The 18,347-nt window shown below is 42.6% G+C and overlaps 1 protein-coding gene across 1 annotated transcript in view; it reads right to left on the reverse strand.

Moving 5' to 3' along the window:
• Window positions 1-1,565: 1,565 nt before the first annotated feature.
• The window catches only part of SKAP1 (src kinase associated phosphoprotein 1), a 280,187-nt gene continuing 263,405 nt past the window's right edge, over window positions 1,566-18,347 (reverse strand). The window contains exons 12-13 of the mRNA XM_061175616.1: window positions 3,771-3,879; window positions 1,566-1,938 (exon numbers count right to left, since the gene is read on the reverse strand). Coding sequence (XP_061031599.1) covers window positions 3,778-3,879 — 102 coding nt within the window. The 3' untranslated portion in view covers window positions 1,566-1,938; window positions 3,771-3,777. The remainder of the gene's footprint in view (window positions 1,939-3,770; window positions 3,880-18,347) is intronic.

Raw genomic sequence — 18,347 nt, forward strand, 5'->3', positions numbered from 1 at the left:
TTTCCCCCCTCCCAGACTTAAATTGTCCCCTTTTGTTACTTCTTTATCCATCACATATAACAAAGCTTTCTTTTGTTTTACTCCTGGGTCAGAAAAATCTGGAAATGAATAGCTGGCATAGGATCTTTTGAGAAACTTGGAATCCACTGACAACATCCCTGTTTGCTCCCAGTTTCTCTCTTTGGTGACATGAAATGGTGTTTTACTGCAGGGCTATGATATGGTTGTTAAGAGGTGAGGAAGGCTACTGCCAAGCCAGGACAGCTCTGAATAGAATAGGCAGCTTCGAAGATAAAATTTCTATAGCTGCTCAGTTGCCCATCTCTCAAAATTTCTTGTGTAGAAAGTCAGGCAATAATAATAACTAAACCTTACTGAGCAGTTACTATGTGCCAGGTGGTGTTCCAGGTACATTACACGTTAACTCCTTTAATCTCCTAATGACCTGGTGAGATGGAGTATACCCCTTCTAAGGTGAAGAAATTGTGGCGTAAAAGGTCAAGTAACTTGCTCTTAGAGAACATGTAGTATACAGGGAACTGGGACTTATTTCCAGGTTGTCTGGTCCTAAAGTTTATGTTTTTTCTTTTCTGGGCTGCGCCTCGCGGCTTAGGGAATCTTAGTTCCGGTGACCAGGGATTAAACCCGCCCCAGCAGTGAAAGCCTGAGTCCTAACCACTGGACCACCAGCGAATTCCCTCAAAGCTTATGTTCTTTTTTTCTTTTTTAAAGATTTTTTTTTTTTTGGTGTGGACCATTTTCAAAGTCTGTATTGAATTTGTTACAATATTGCTTCTGTTTTATGTTTTTTGGTTTTTCGGCTGCGAGGCATGTGGGATCTCAGCTCCTTGACCAGGGATGGAACCCACACTCTCTGCATTGGAAGGCGAAGTCTCAACCACTGGACCGACCGCCAGGGAAGTCCTAAAGCTTATGTTCTTAACCATCATGTTTTGCTGCCTCTTGAAGGCACAGATAACCTGAGTGCTAGGCACAGGCAACAGGAAAAGGAAACAGGGTCGTATAGACACAAGCCCTCCCCACAGCACTCCCTCAGCCTGCAGGACACAGTGGGGTTGTTAACTGAGGCCCAAAAGGGAACTCTCCCATGTGCTGACTCCAAGGACTCGCTTCTAGCCCTGTCTCATTTCAGACAGAGTGAACACAAAAGAAAAAATAACAAGTAGGCAATGAAAGGAAGTCTGAGAAGCCAGACCAGACCAGAAACCGGACAAGCCTGGGTTCCAGAGATGGTTCTGCCCTGAAAGACAATTGCAAGCCCTCTTCTTTGTCTGGGCTTTTGTTTTCTTTCAGGCTCTCCCTTCCCACTTTGTGGTTTTTGTTTGTTTGTTTGTTTTTGTTTGCTTTTGGCTGCGAGGCATGTGGGATCCTAGTTTCCTGACCAAGGAATTGAACCCATGTCCCTTGCATTGGGAGCGAGGAGTCTTAACCGATGGACCGCCAGGGAAGTCCTCCCTTCCCACTTTGTTTGGAGGTGATAAGAATGCCCAGAGCCAGCATTTTGATACCAGTACAAAAAGAAACACACCACCATCACACAGGGCAAGGAACCAAATCTGAGGTTTATTCGTGCTTTTCAAACCAGCCAAAGCAACCAGCAACTTCTTCCTCCAAAGGTTTCTCTCTCTCTCACCTTCTCTGTGACAAGCCTGTGGAAAAGGCAGAAGTGGGTATGTGGAGATGTTTAGAGATGGGCTCAGCTATGAGGAGGCAGGTTTAGTAACAGGTCTGCTGAAGATGCCTCTTCTCACTTGTCTCATTGGTGGTTTACAGTTACTACACGGTGGGTGTCAGAGACTTGGGTCTCTTCTGTACAGGGGAGAGCCCATGATGTTGGTGGGCTGGCTGGGATAGGGAGCGGGAGCTCTTGATCATCAGTTTCTTCGTAAAGGCAGGGTAGAGAGAAGGATATGTGTCCTAAAGGAGGAAAAATACATAAATTTGCTTTTATGATTCGAAATATAGAAGCTATAAAAGGGCATAGAGTAAAAAGTGTCTCCCTTCTACCCTGTGTCACAGTCATGCAGTTTCTCTGTCGTTGGAGGCAACCAGTGTTATCATCTTTTTCCTTCCAGCGGTAACTCATACATATATAAGCAATTGGAGACTCCCTCTTTACACAAATGGAGCGAATTAGACCTACCCTTCACTGCTTTTTTTTTTTAAACTTACCAACATATCTCATAATGTATTCCATGTGTGCAGAGCACTTCCTTTTTTTTTTTTTTTTTTTTTTTTTTTTACTGTGGCATAGTATTCAATTCCCTGAATTACTACAGTTACTTGGCGAGGTCTCTATTGAACATTTAGGTCATTTCCAATGGTTTGCTATTACAAACAACCTTGTGTGTATATCACTTTGCACGTGTGCAAGTGTAACTGTAGGATAAACTCCTAGATGTGGAATCGTTGGGTCAAAGAGAATGAGGAGATAAACAAGTTTGTCATGAAATAAATGACAGAGTGAAGTAGGGTGAATTTATTTAGATTTGACCAAAAAATTCCAAGCCTTCTGCATTCATGGCCTGGAAATGGAGTCCTCATTCAGAAAATCATAAGGTCAAACCTTGAGCGAGAGGCCCGAGCTGGTGCTTCATGATTGTACAGGGGAATCAGAGAGTAAGATCTCTCCTTATGTATTTTCCTAAATGAACCACTCAACTGCTGCTGCACACTAGAGTGGGCCCTGGTCTGAAAGATTCCAAGGCCAGTTTGTATCACTGTCACACATAACATCCTTCACCCCATCAATAAAGGCTGCTTCCATTTCAGGCCAGAAGATGGAGCTAGTGATATCATGCTAGCCTTGGTGTCCTCCATCACCATCCTAATTCTAATCCTATTGTTACCCCACCCAAAGCAAACACTCACTCCCTGTTTTAAAGTATGATGTGGTTCTTGCTGATAAAATGCAATCCATATTCTTTGTTACCTAAAAGTTAATTTGATTATGTTCCATAGGAATCCTCAAACTGGATTCCTAATCTTTGCCAATCATATTGCAATACATGGGCATTTGGGGGAAATGGTGCTCTGGATTTGAGAGCTGTGTGTAAAGAAACTGAGACCCATCCTTGTGGCACAAATTCCTAATTCTCCAATATTCATTCTCCCTTTTAAATTTATTAGTTCCACTCCCACCCACCCACCCCTGGCCCGATCCTGCCCCACTCCACTTTTAAGCTGGACACAGATTCTACCTAGAAGAAAGCTTTCTTTGCAGCTTGGTGTCTCTGTATGTCCAAGTTCTGGCCAATGGGATGTAAGCAGAAGTGGTGTGTGCAACATCTGTGAAATGTCCTTAAAAGGAGAGGGTGTGCCCTTCTCCTGTCATTTTATCTTTCCTGCTGGGTTGGATACAGACATGATAGCTTGAACTGGAGCATCCATCTTGGGCCATGAGGTAACCTTGGGAATGTTGACCACACACAGTGGGGCAAAAAGAGAAGATACCTGGGACCTAGATACCTTGGATTACTTACCTCCAGATTTTTACAGAAGAGAAAAATAAATTTCTGTGTTAATTAAATCACTGTTATTTTGAGTTTTCTGTCACATGTAGTTGAACCTAATCCTGACTGACACAGTCCCCCAATTTAGGAAAAACAATTACAGCCTTATCTTCTTTCAATGGTGAATTACCAGCATCACTTTTGGAAATGAAGAAAAGCTACTTCACTGGCAACTCTCATTCTTCACAAAGAAACGAAGGTATGGCCAACAAATTCATTGGCAATTAGTTCTGATACCTGGGCTTCATCTTTCTTCCACTTCAAAGGCGGTGGTGAGATACTCCTTTGGAACAATCCCAATGAGGCTGTTCAGTTCTCCAACCCACCAGCCATACATGTTATATTCCTGAGAAATGACAAGAGGATGGTTTCAGTTGGAATTTAGTCATGCTTCTGTTAATCTTTGTTAATCTGTTAAATGATCACATGGGAGATTCTGTTGGGTGGTTTCTTTGTAGACACTGTCAGTACAACTCATTAACACCCCTGATGGGATTACTAAATTTAAAAGTTATCTAGAAGGAAGAAAAACTGCTTTTCTTTTGCCATCTTTCTGTCTGCATTGTAAATTTAGCACATTTGGTGCCATTGCTGAACCTAAAGAGCATGTCTTTCACCAAGCAGAGTGGAACGGCTCCTTTGGGGAAAGTTGGGCACACCCTAAAATGCCAGAGCACTAAAGTATTCAGGGAGTCAGGTCATAGTTCAAATCAATAATATTTACCAAGCACCTTCTATGTGCAAAGTGTTGTTTGAGTTCCCATGAGATGGATGATGAATCAGAACACTGCTTGCTCCCTGGGAGTTTACAGCATAGAGTAATGGGCTTCGGAGTCAGACAGACTGGGATCTCGTCCCAACTTGGTCATTTAGTAGCCATGTGACCAGAGGGTCTCCTGGCTTTAACTACCTCTTCTGTAAGAGTAGGGATAATATCACCCCTCTGTTGTGGGGAATATAAGTGACGCCGCAGACATGAAAACAATTCAAAGTGCCTGATACATAGTAGGTACTCTAAACATTAGATTCCTCCCCTGGAAGAGGTCAGAGGTTGACAGGTCTATCAATAATGACAGGCAGGATGTAAGAGCCACAGGGAGGGGCAAACAAGAAAGGGAAAGAGAGGGTTTAAAAGAAGGGTTTGAGAGTGGAGCTCACAGGGTTGAGAATGGAGCTCCTTGAATACAGAAGAGCTTCTCAAAAGCACAGCAGATGTTGAACATTATAGGACTATTCCTGAAAGCACTAGAACATGTTTTCCTTCTTTTGAAGGAAGTGAAATTTAGGAATACATGGAAAATATATGTATTCCAGTTCAACTGGATTTGGGTACCATGGAGCCAACTGTCTGCCTTTTGCCCACCTGGCTGCTGAGTTCTAGGAAAAAAAGAAAGAAAACTAGGTTGCTGACACACTAAAATTCTGGTTCAACTGGTTATCTTTTTGTTTCTTTTTGTTAGTGTATCTCCCCTCCTCTAACTCTGCCTCTCCCCTTCCTCTCAGCAGCTGACCTCTTTTCCACCTTCAAAGAGAAAAGAGAAGCCATCAGATCTGTCAACCTTCAGCCACTCAAACAGGAACTTACCTAATGTGCACTTGTAACCCTTCTGCTTTCTTAGAGACCAGGTTCTGAGAAGTCTGACCTCTGCCTCTAATGTAAATGGCTCCTTACGTCAGCATTGAAGTGTGTTCAAGTTTCTTTCGTGTTTGAAAATAATTATTTAGTCCCTAATGCATGTCTGCTTCCCATTTCGACTAGTCTATGCTGCCAATTAACAGTCAAATTTATTGAAAGAATTTATTTCACTTACTGCCCCAACTTCTTGCTTTCTATCCACTCTTCGAGCCACTCTAATCAGGCTTCAGCCTCCGTCATTCCACTTACGCTTCCTATAACCTCCTTATTGCTCAAATTCTATGAGGACTTTTCAATCCTTAATTTACTTGATCTCTCAGCATTGCTGGCACTATGGACCCTTCCTGAGGCATTTTCTTCTCTTAATTTCTATAATTATACTCTCCTGGTTTCCCTCCTACCTCCCTCTCTGGTTGCTTCTTTTCATTCTCCTCATCTTCCTCTATTCCTCCGTTTAATGTGGTTTTCCAGGGTTTCTGTCCTGGCCTTCTTCTGACTTGATGCACTTTCCTTGAGCAATCTTATACACCTCTGTGGTTTAGCCACCATGCCTGTGTAAATGACTCACAACCATAGCTCCAGCCCAGATCTAAGGGTTGGATCCCAGTACCCAAGTGCATGTCCATCAAGCTTCTCAAACTCACTGTGTCCTAAATTTAACCATCATCTTGCCTCTGTATCCATTCCCATTCACAAAGTATCTTGACCACTTGTGTTCTCTGTCTCAGTGAGTGGTACCGCTATGCACTCAGTTACTCAAGCCAGAAACCCAAGAGTCATTCCCAATTTCACCCTCCTCTTCCAATCAGTCCTTGAGTTCTGTCAATTCTCTATCCAAAATATTTCTGGAATCCATCCACTTCTCTCCATTCCCATTGGCAATAGCCTAGAGTCATGTCACTGTCACCTCTCCTGAGGACTACAGAAACAACCTCCACATTGGTTTCTGTGTCTCCATTCTTGTTCTCCTCCAATCTGTTTTTCATTCTGCAGCCAGAATCTTTCTAACAGGCACATTGATAATATCACGGCTCTGCTTGAAACCTTAGTGAGTTCCTACAGCCTACTGTCAACTTCTTAAAAGGGTGGACAAAGCCCTGCATGACCTAGTTCCACTCACTGCCCAGCATTGTCATTTATCCCCTAAATCTAGTGGACCCTTAGTAAAACAGAACTTGTCTTTGCTACTCTCATGGGCCTCAGGGTCTCTCACCATGGAGCCTTTCCTCTGCCTGTTTAGCCTCTACTTCCCTCCTCCCTTCCATAGGGCTGACTCCTAAGCAGCCTTCAGATTTCAATTCCTGAGTCTCTCTGGCCTGTCCAGAAGCCTCTCCTTGCCACTCTCTAAGTGAGGGCCCCAGCTCTGTGGTCCACAGCACTGTGTCCTGTGCTTCCCTGGAAATGAATCATCACGCTGCCTTGTATCTGCCGGCCTTTGTCTCACTGCCAATCACTGGGTGGAAAGTTCTGTGGGAGCTGGGACCTTGTTGGTTTTGTTTGCTCTTGTATTCCCAGCAGTCAGCATGGTGCCTGGCACAGAATGGGGCCCAAAAAACTTTGTTAAATGAGGTTATGAAGAAATGAAGGGAACAGTGGGGATTTGTACTCTCAGTTGAGCAGATTTAGTTACAACCAACTCCAAGATATTCCCTGGTGATTGAACTGGTTGTGGCAGGAAGAGAGCAATTGCCTTTGGAGACAGTTTCTCCAAATGGCTCCCTAAATACCATGAAGAGCATCTCAGATGCCATAAGAAGTGAGACTACTGAGCTTATCCTAAAAGGAACAGGGAATTACCTTTTAAAAATCTGTCATAAATAAATGAATGTGTCCACTCCCCTCCCCCACTGTCCCCACAGCACCTTCTCATTGCCCCCCTCCCCCAGGAGGGAGGCCAGCTTCCCCCTACAGTCTGCACTGCTGTATGGGAGATTACCCAGATTTCCTCAGCCTATGCCTGTCAGGACATTTTATTTTATCCTTTTATTATTATTATTTTTTGGCCATGCCACAAGTCTTGCAGGATCTTAGTTCCCTGACCAGGGATTGAACCCAGGGCTGGCAGTGGAAGTGCCAAGTCCTAACCACTGGACCGCTAGGGAATTCCCACGTCAGGACATTTTAAAGCTCCTCTTGGTACGAGTTATGTTACTGTCCATTTCCCAACACTGAAGTTAGGGCAGTTTCTGCCTTAAGTTTTCTGGTAGAGTTGCCTTGCATTAGTACGTCGCTGCAATGGCCATGTCGACAGGGCCTTGCTGTGCGGGGGAAGCGCATACTCTATCCTAAAAACTCTAGCTTCAGCTCTTCTGCTACCTCACTGGCAGAGGGTGGGCACCATGTTGTCTGACAGTCTTTTGATTAAAGTCAGCTTGCTTACACATGTGTGAGGTGTGGTCTTCTACTGCCACATGCTGTCATCTTCGTCACCTGAGGGGCTCAGCTAGGGCAGTCTCTCCCCAGGGACCGTTCAAGACTTCCGACTCTGACGCACACTTGGCAGCATCCCCCTTTAGCCGTAAGGCCAGGAGTAGGGACGGAGCCTTGGGAAGGTGCTCTCTGCCAACTCGAAGAGGGTGCAGACGGGAAGCAGATGAGGCACAGCAGGACACCTGCAAAGGCCGGCTCCCAGTCAGTGCGCTCTTGCTCGAGGGGAGCACTGACCCTGCCGACCGCAGATGTGGCATTCTCACCACAGCGGTGGGAACTGGGGTGCGTGCAATCAACTCTCTGCCCTTCAAAACAAAAGAGCAAGCAGAAGTGTAAGGAGGATGGCACAGTCTCAGAGACCATATGCATCCTGCTGTGGTAGCCTAGGAGCTTAATCAAAGCACCTACAGGTCTTGGGATCTGACTGTCTTTTCCAGATTTCATCCCTTGGCTGGATACCCGAAAAAGGCTACAGGGCTGAGATGTTTAAAGCATGAATGGAAAATTTCTAGCCTTTTCTTCTCCTATCACCACCCCACCATGCATTGCTCCAGCCCAGTCTGAACACCACGAGGTATTTTAAAATAATTTCTACTTTGATGAATTGCTGGGGAGTCCACAATTGCTCATAATCAAAGGGAGAAAAATGCAAATGAGATCCGGCCGAGAACTATCACCACCAAACGTTTATTTCACTGCACAGTGCCAAAAAGAATTAAAACAACATTAAACTCACAGCAATCATGTTTAAGCCCTCGTTTCCAAGTGCCAAATTGCACCACTCTGGATCATACAGATGTTCGTTAATTATGCTAATTTTTATTAAACTATTAAAATGGAGAGAGTACTGGCTCAGCCAGGCAGACCCCAGCTCTGAATGAACTCTGCTCTTGTCTAGAGGTGCTAATTTACTGCATTTTTATTAAGTTGCTGATTCTTGGATTTTAGTTTTGGGATGGCAGAGAGAACTGAATTCCTGGTATCAACATTTTCAATAAAGTTTGACTTCTTTTTGCCCAGGTGTTTGGAAGGACTGACTGGAAAAATGTCTAAGACAGTCCCAGGAGACCTGAAATCCTCAATGCGGAAGTGTTTCTACTTTCAAGGTGGGGATGCACACCTACAAGTGACAATGTTAGGGAATCAGAATTACACAGGCTCCCCACTCTGTAACTCTCTATTCTGTACACTGTGTGTGGTAGAGCTAAGATGTTAATTATACAAAATGGTTAAGTGAAGATTATTTGGATAAGAATATAAAAAGCTATTTAAAAAAAAAACAAACCCTTTACATCAGTGCTTGCTTCTTGCCACAAAATCTTTTAAGAAGACTTTCACTCAAAAATAGTATAATGTGTGGCTTGTTCTCGTCATAAATATTTCTGGGCTTGATCAAACATCTGTTTTCCTCAACATCAACCCTGCCCCACCTCCTTGAACCCCTCAGATGAAGGAGTCTTAAAAACGAAGGTTGGCTATTTGGACTCCGTTATCTGGTTGGAGAAGCTATTGGCCTGGATGAGCAGAGTATTGAGGGAATCTGAAATAGGCACAGCGCTCACCATCAGCAACAATCAAAAGTGTTTATGGGGGCTTGCACACTGCCATAAAAGGATTTGTGCTGCTAATCTCCATCAACGAGGAAAAAAAACCCCTACCAAACCTGCCATAAAAAGAACAGCAAATTCTATAAACAAAAAGCAGTATGGCCACCAACCACGGGCTTGCCACACAGCTTGACTCTGCCTCCAGTGGTTTCCTATTGCTGTTTATGGCTTCAAGACTATCATGGCCCTTCTCAGTGCTCCTCCTGTCACAGGGCCCTGAGTCCCTGTGTGGCTGCAAATACCCTGTCAGTAGGTGTCAGGGGATATCAGGGGGAAAACCAGCAGGCGCCTATCATAAGCCTTAAAAGAGATTAAATACACTTACTCCATGATTGCTACATATTAATTTCTCTCCTCCCTGCTGGTTCCTATTTGTTTAAGCTCTTCCATGGCTCCCCTGGAGTAGCACAGACATGACCTGGAATGACCGTCCAGTCTTGGGCTGAGAATTCAATTTCTAGGCTCAGTGAATCCTAGGCTTTTCCAACAAAAGGAAATCACCATCCTCTAGGGCACAGATTCGTAAACTGGAGTCTCTGACCCATGGCCTCTCTGTGGATGGATGTGAAGGGATCTTTGAACTCCTTAAAACTGGTGTAAAATTTGTGTGCATGTGTACATGTGTTTTGTCCCTGGGGTGAGGCCCAGACCTCTCATCAGATTCTCAAAGGGTTTATGAACCCTCTACAGCTGACCAACCAGCACTTTAGGGGGAAAGTACAATGATGTTTATGGCCTGTATCTGCTCTTTGGCCCAGTGTGGCCATCTCACCCCTACCCCCACTTTTAAAAAACAGTGGAAGGAAATCAAGAATCCTGCCATTCTGGGTTTCCAAGGCTTCAGCCTTCCAGCTGCCAAGTCTATTCCTTCTTCAAAGGCTGACCAAGCTTGCTTATCCCTTCTAAGGCCATCTCTTTAACTGTGACTTAAAAGTTGTGGTGTCTTCTTATAGCTTCCATTCAAATCCACATGATGGCTTTTGGAGCAAGCTGCTTGACACTGCTGGTTCCCCTGAGAATGTTCCTAATGGAAATGTTCTCTTTTCACATTGAATTGGGCTTCGATAAGCCTCTGTGGAACAAGATTCACAGAAAATGTCTCATACTTTTATTCTTTTAACCATCAAAGTTCACTATTTCAGTGCTTGTAAACAAGAGACTACTTCTTCAAGGGAACAATCAATCAGCCCCTAACATGAAAGATCAATAAATGCTTCATATATGTATGGGAAAGGCCAATCAATCACAGAATTATTGGTTTATGATTACTTATTTCTCTTATTAGTGCTTGTACATCATACATTATCGTTAGTAAAGATGGGAAATTTGAATTCCTAAGCAGAGTAGATTGTAATATTCCAAGGTCAGCCAAAAACATCATATTTTCACTCTGGGTTGGCCTACAATTTCTCTACTGAAATCCAGCTTTGGAAATTTAATGCTTTCTGAGGCTATCCAAAGTTATTAAGTAAATTGAGGGCTCTAACTCGGCACCCTTCCAATTGCTGAGAAAAACAATTGCTCACCACAAACAGGTGCCCGTTTTTCAGGACAAATGGTTTTAGGAAGAGATTTTACCAAAGGAGAAAGCAAGTGGTCAGTTGGGTTGACAGTGGATTAGTTCTGTTGGAACCTGTGAAAGGATCAGAGCCCAATGCTTGGCTGAAACCTTGGGTAGCTTGGCGGCCTCTCCAGGCTGTTTCACACAAGGTTTTAAGTTCTTGGCAATCATTTTCTCTTTTTTCCATTATTCAGAGTTTTGGTCTATAAATCATAATAAAAATGTATCATTAAATTTGCCTCAATTGAACTAGTTTTATTTATTGCCACGTTTCAGGGAACCTGCTAACCTGGACATTGGTGAGACTGGAGCCGGGGCCAGGGATGGGGGGCTTTGAGTCTAAGAAAGGGGACATGGAAAGGCTGGTGGCCAGCGACAGCAGCTGTGGGGGTGGGGGGGGCACATGGCAACAACTCCACAAAGCTCACCCCCGGCAAAGAGCTGAGTGTCCTGAGAAGAGGAATGTGTCAGCTAGATGTACGGTCTGGGAGCCCTGAGTGCAGGGGACTATTCAGCCTCAAGTCTGAACTGATGTCCTGAACTGGGTGTGAGTGGATAATGACCAAGTCAAGGCTAGGGAGGGGGTACAGGACCCACGCACGAACTGGACATTGTTGGTGATGTAAGTGTGGGCAAAATACAGAGTGTGCATGACAGAAAAATCATAAGCTGTGAAGGTAAGAGGGAAGGCGGAACAGGGCTGTATGGAAAAGAGAAATGAGAAACACACAGCTTGAACTTTGACTAAAAAAGAGAGGAAGGATAAAGGGAAGGTAAACACTTTGCAGACAGGAGAAAGCAAGGTGCTAAGTGCAGAATTCAGGAACAATAGAGACAGCACCATTTCGGAGCTATTAGAATTGTGATACCATGTGAGACTGGTGTATTAATATGTATTCTATAAACTGTGCAGCTCGCAGCTCTGCACCACTCTATTTTGCTCTGACCGCAGTACCAGCCTCAGGCACCACAACACAATTTGGAAACAATGTGACGGAAATGTTTAATCTGCTCGGCCCATCTGTGCTGCATATTTCTCCAGATCTCCCTGAGAGAGGCGCCTTGAATCTCCACATTGCCTTTAATATTCTCCTAAATCACCTCCCCACTGCACTTCAAGGGCCATTGCTACAGTATCACAGGTTCATCTAAAGTGCAGTGGGGGTGGGGTGGGGGGGGAGGCGCAGGCCAGGATATTTTTTATTTTAAAATAATTTCCAGAGATCGTCTTTTTTGCTTCCTTTAAAAAAAGAAGAAAAGTTATTCTACTGTTGCTGTAAGGTTATTGAGGTTGTTCGGTGCAAAACAGGGTAGGATAGAGTGGAATCATTCTCCAAAGAATTATTTTTATTAATCTCGGTTCCCTCAATTGGACATGGGAGGGGGTGAGCAGATGCTCCTTTTCTCTTATGTTTTTCTCTTATCCCTGCACCTTGCTATGGTGATGTGTTCATTTGGGGCTGGTGCCTGTCTGCTTTACACTCTCTGCATCAGGTATCACTTTGACCCTGTCCTGCTCCAAACAAAGCCATCTCGTTCAGGACAGGTATACATTTAGTCCCTGGTCACCATGCCCTCATCAGAAAGGAACACTGTCTATATTATTAATTTTTAGCTTAAAATCTTATATTTTCTCTTTATAAGTACAGATGTTGAGCATCAGATTTCCACTGCCTTTCCTCCACTTGATTTTGTCAGATTCAGTGATTCGGGGCTAGAATGTAGGAAGCTGGGGTAGGTTTCAGAGAAAGAGGGGATGACAGACCTTAGACAAATGGAAGAGAGTTGCACATCACCAAGAAAATTAGGATTCCTTTTGCTATGTGAATTAAAGAAATGAATAATTTAATCTGTGAGATTGTTCCGGCGAGGGAAAGGCAACGTCCCAGTTGCGAAGCCTACAGCCTGCCGGTGTGTTACATCATCTGCACACATAGGCGTTTCCATGACAACCGCTTATAGCTTCATTTCCTGGATCCCTCTAGGGGGTGTCACAGCCAGATCCACCTGCTTTTCACCCTACCCTCGGTGGGGTCATGGTAAGGTCGCCAGAATAAATGAACGCGGGTACTAATGATCTGTTTACTGCTGTTTATGCTCTGTGTGTGTCAGGGGCACGCACATTTAGAGAGCTCATTATGGTTGCAATTAGAATGCACCATCGCTAGATATTTAACTCCTTTTTCTTTTAAATTAGCATTTTAATAACATTCTTTGAGCAGAGAAACAAAATGACCATTTTTCACAGACAAACTTCTAGCTGTAGGTGCAACTTTAATGGCAAAGTTGTGAAGGGAAAAGAAGGGAGAAAAAAAGGCCATTTTTACTACTTTCACCCTCCTTCTTACCAAAAGGATATTTTTATTTGCTTTCTAACACACTCGATTTCCTAAATTTGTTTTGAATCCAATTATATGGGGTGGTTTAAAGTACCGCACTCTTGTTGGATGGAAATTAGCAGCTATTGAAATTAACTTTCTATGTGACCTGTAAAAGGGGAGAAAATAATTACAAGTGTGTGTAAGAGACCCTTCTCCAAAAGATCCTTGCTGTAGGATCGGACTGTGATCTGATGCTACCATTATCAAATATCTTTATATAGTAATTGCAAGGGCTATTTTCTTTAAAAAGGTGGTTGCAATTACTGTTTTTGTTTTGTAATTCTTAGGATTATCTTACAGAGGATAAATGATGACAAAAACTTGTCATTATAAACAGGATAAATAAGAAGCAGAAATAATGAAAATAATAACACAGCATCATTTGCCGTTTAAAAAGGTGAGCTCTTGGGGCATCAAAAAGTAAGACAGAACAGGAAAAATACAAGGTAGAGACCCACTGGGTCAGAATGTTCCAATAGGCACTGATTGCTTTTTAGGAATCAGCGAACACCTTTGCTAGGTGTTTATAGATCCTCTGTTTGTAGAAAGTACAGTGAAAAATAACAATTTGAATGTTTCGATTATCTTTCCCAGTCTGTTCCATTTTTCATTATTTATTTCCTATAAATCGGGACCTTGCTGAACATAATTCTGCAGACAAGGAGGTTGATGGGACAGCCAATGTGAACGAGGAGATAGATGGTGGTTGCGTATAAGATAGATGCTATGTGTTTATGAAAAGGAGCAGTATGTCTGCATGTGAACATCCACAAAGTAGAGCAAGCAAGCGTGTAAACTATAACGGGTATTTATAGGTGGAAAAAAAGGTGCAAGGAAGATTGTATGGGAACAAGCACACTGAGCCTGAAAAGGGTTTGCTTTTTTCCTACCCTCCACGTCCAAGTTCCGCTAAGATGTCCCCTGCTTGCTGTGGCTCCTGTGAAACCTCACAAGCCTTTCCATGACAACAGATGGGGGATTTCACAGCCAGAAGACACAGGAGGTCAATAGTTGAAAAGCAAGAGTTAGAAAGAGAGATCTTTATCGACATCAAAACAATCCCCCCGAAAGACAGAAGGAGGAAAAATTTAAAGACGTAGCAGGAAAGAAAAAGAGCCTTTATAAAAATGCAGGTTAAAATGTTTAGGCTTTTGTATCAGCCTAGTTGCACCTTAGACTCTGCCATTTCATAAATAAAATGCAGATAGCATAGACTATAATCTGGTGATAGCTACCCCAGGACATATCTAGATGCACTTCTGTTATTTTAATTAAATACTGCATTATGGTTTGTGACAACTACATAGCTACAGCGTAAATGAATTTGGAATTAAAGTGTTACTTAGGCATCCAGTAATTTTTGTTTCATTCCTCAGTTTTACAAAGCAAATAGCTATAAAATCAAGATGTTTGTTCATTTACAGATGGAGCAGGATTGTTGTTGCTGTTCTTTTTCTCCTTAATCCTCCTGCACAAAAAGAAGACAGAGCTCAGAGTCTGGCTCCCAACACTCAGCTTATGAGACACATCACAAAGAAAAACACATCCTCTTGACTATAATGTGAAATGCTGAATATTAATTGCTGGTATTTCGCTTATCTTTCTAGCTGAGTTCTGTCTTTTAACAATTATTCTGATGGGCTGCAGTCTTGCACTGCCAGGAGATTTTTCTCCTTTGCTTAATATTTAGAAACACATTTTATTTTATTTTATTAAAAAAAATCTTAAAGTTCATAATCCTCCTTGGAAGTTTTTAGTAACTGGAACTCTTGCCAAATACAGAATATTAGTGGGAACAGGGAAACTCCCAAAGCTCTTTGCTGAAAAGATGATGCACTTTCTGAATCTAAAAGAAAAAATATTTTTCATTCTAGGAATATTAATATTTCCTTAATGAAACTTGAGAGGGTATTACAATTTGATATAATCAATTGGTCAGTTTAAATGTCACTTTACTAGCAAATTATGAGAAAGAATATTCTCGTCTTACAGGCACAGACTTTCACTCAAAATTTATATGTTAAAGTAAAAGGATTTTTGTTCAAATCTGAGGATTTAATTGTATCTTGAATGTGTCATATGTCAAGATGAAAGTTTTTAAATAGTAAGTTTTCTGAAATCATTGTCTATTATTTCTAGTGTGAGAATCAATATAATCTTTTTATTAGTCTTAAATACCACAAGTCTGGCAATGTCTGCTAATTCCAGCTTTTCTGTGTTCTAACCAATTATCCCAAGCCCCCTGTAACTAATCCTATAAGCATAGAAGTTACTGCTCTGTATATCTGCAATGAGGTTATAATTTGCTTCAGTATTTTGCTAGTTTGGTTGGAGAGCTGGATCCATACACTACCAAGAAACACTAGCAGACAGAGGTTTGGGGAGGCTGAGTTCCTTTTGAGAAAATAATTACACAGAAACAAAGCTTTTGTGACCCCTTTTAAATAGAGCATCTCACCGAAATGTCATCCAGCCTCTTTGGCAGATTAGTGAGGAGTTTATTACTAAATCTCTGTCTAATAAACGTGCAGTTGACTCTGGAGGAGCTGCTTGTTATAATACTGGCAGTGGGAAATGGAGGGAATGTCACAGTTAAAGACACAAATTTTCCCCATAATATATTCGAATGGAAACCTCTGAATCCAATACTACATGGGCATATCTAATAAATTTACAATATTTCAGTCTCAACAGCCTTCACCGGTTAGTTTTAAAGATTTATGTGGTAAAAAATTACTCAGTGATGAATATGGTTTATTCTGTGCAGTATTGGAGGTATAAGGAATTAAACTACCGTCTTTAACAGTGAATTTATTATTACCTCTGTCAAAAGACGAAGGCTTTAAGAGCATTTGTTATAAATTCACCGCAAAATAAATGGCTGGAATTTTTTTACACTGGAGTTTGTAAAGCATTGGGTGATTGTGAGCATTAACCTAACCCTGCCATGGCTTATATGGTTCTAGGTAAACATTTCTGTCTGGGTCTCACAGCTAATTATCTGATCTGGGACTTTCCACCTGACTGAAAGGGGTGTGTGTGTGTGTGTGTGTGTGTGTGTGTAGAAAGTGAAGGGTCTTGTTCAGGACAACAGTTCAGGACTAAGGAGATTAAAGTGGAAAATGCCAATTTTACTCTTTTTTTTAAAAAATGGGTTTTATAATAAGTGGCCAGGGTTTAGAGAATAAGGTTGATATGTAGCCGGGTCTCTTGTCTGCAGGTTTATATGCACGCATTTGCACACACACATACACGCATAAGCACACATACACACACGCACACTCACAAACACCCTCTCCCTTTTGTCCTCTCTTGGAATGGGTGTCCCCTCATTTATAAAAATTACCTGGAAGGAATGAGGCTGCCAGGGTTTGTTCTAGACGATTGGTTCCTGTCTGGGGGAAAGGAATGGCCTCTACTGAATTTGACCGGTGTATGACCGTTGCCTTCCAGCTGACCCCAAATCCCATTCCCATCCTCCTAACTCTATAGCCTCCCATAGGGGTTATTAATGAGAGAAAATACCATCATCATCATCATCATCTTCGTCATCACAGCACAGTGTTGACCTGCTTGTTAACGTGAAATGGGGTTATGGGGACAGCTTCTGCTTCTCTTTTCGTATCATCATAAATAAGAAAAGATATTTTCTGATGGTACCCTCCCTCACCGTCCCCTTTGGTTAGGTCAGAGGTGAATGATAGCTCTTTGGCAGGCATTGATCAGTTTCATCACTATGTTTGTGCAGTCTGTGCCCCAGGCCTGTATTCTCCCCACTTCCTACCCCCGAATTACCTCCCAAATTACCCTGCCCATCCCCCAGTCAACCAAGCGGAGGGTAATGGTGCCTGAGGAAGTCCTAAATGGACACTAGATGTCACCAAACACCTCCTTTCCCTCAGAGCCCTGAAATTTAAAAAAAAAAAAAAAAAAAAAAAAAAAAATTCTTCATTTAAAGCAATTGAAGGAATTAACTTATCTGTTTTTATGAGGGTGTTGTCACATTCAACTAAGCACACTTAAAAGAGGAAGTACTGCTGCATTCAGATAATTTTTACAACATACAAATCTCTTCTGGAGGGGTTGGGGTCAAGGGAGGGGAAAGGTCTACATTCTTTAAGTAGTCCTTTGAGGGAGTAGGTGAAGAACACTGGGCTTTAAAAATCCCATTATAACAGACATGGTGTTATGTTAACATAGTCCAGGTGTGCCAGGGACAGGCCTGCTGCATTCGGATAACTAGGAGCTGGGTTTGGAGCCAGGACCCGGCCTGAATTTAAGTAGCTCCAATCCAGTGCCGGAAGCTAACTGTCATCCAGGATGATGAAATCGGTCCATCCTCATCCACATAAGACCCATGGCCATCTGACAGCATCATATGTTCAATGTTAAACTTGACCTTGCCTTTAAGGCTCCCTGTTTCCATACCAACTGTACCAGCAGAGAAAAAAACCAAAGCATGGTGTGTTTGGGCAGTGAGAATATCTCCTCACCTTGGCTAAGCCACCATGTAAGTATAAACCTTCTGTGGTGCCCAGCTTGTTGCTCCAAGGCTGCCTTCCATGGAAATAAGTAGCTGGAAAAACCTTGGAGGAGCCCAGGGCCAACTCATGAGTCACATAACATAAGCTCAAGAGATGTAGCCTATCAACTCTGTTTACCTTAAATGGTAAACAGGGACCATTTAAGGGCCATTCAGGAACCTCTTCTTCTTTCTAGACAATTGAGAAAGAGTTTCTTTCTCTCTCTCTTTAATTCACCCTTATCTGCTGGACAGCTCATGTTACCACTATAAATTACTTCTGGAAGAGGAGGCCTAATTTTTAAATGGGCGTTTATTTAGGTTATCTCGAAGAGTAGAACAAGCACCTTTATTATTTAGAAAAAGGTTCCCTAGTGAGAGGCCTTTAAGCCAGGAAGACAGAGTCACTTCTCTGAAACATGGGAACTGTGGCTCGTCTTATCCAAATAGAGACTTCTTACCTCCCTTTCTCCTACTTACAATAAATGCTCACAGCAGTGCTGGTCCACAGAAGGGCCTTACGATCCTCAGATAAAAGGAACTAAGCCAGGGCGCAGTGTTACTGCACCGAGGGTGATTCAGCACCTACCCTGTCATGCCTGGTGCCCAGGCTGAATGGATTTTTGGAGTACACCTGTTGTTGAACCCCTGCCAAGTACTGATGGCCACTAACCCCC

Source organism: Eubalaena glacialis, chromosome 19 (assembly GCF_028564815.1).
Source record: "Eubalaena glacialis isolate mEubGla1 chromosome 19, mEubGla1.1.hap2.+ XY, whole genome shotgun sequence".
In the NCBI taxonomy this organism is placed as follows: Eukaryota; Metazoa; Chordata; class Mammalia; order Artiodactyla; family Balaenidae; genus Eubalaena; species Eubalaena glacialis.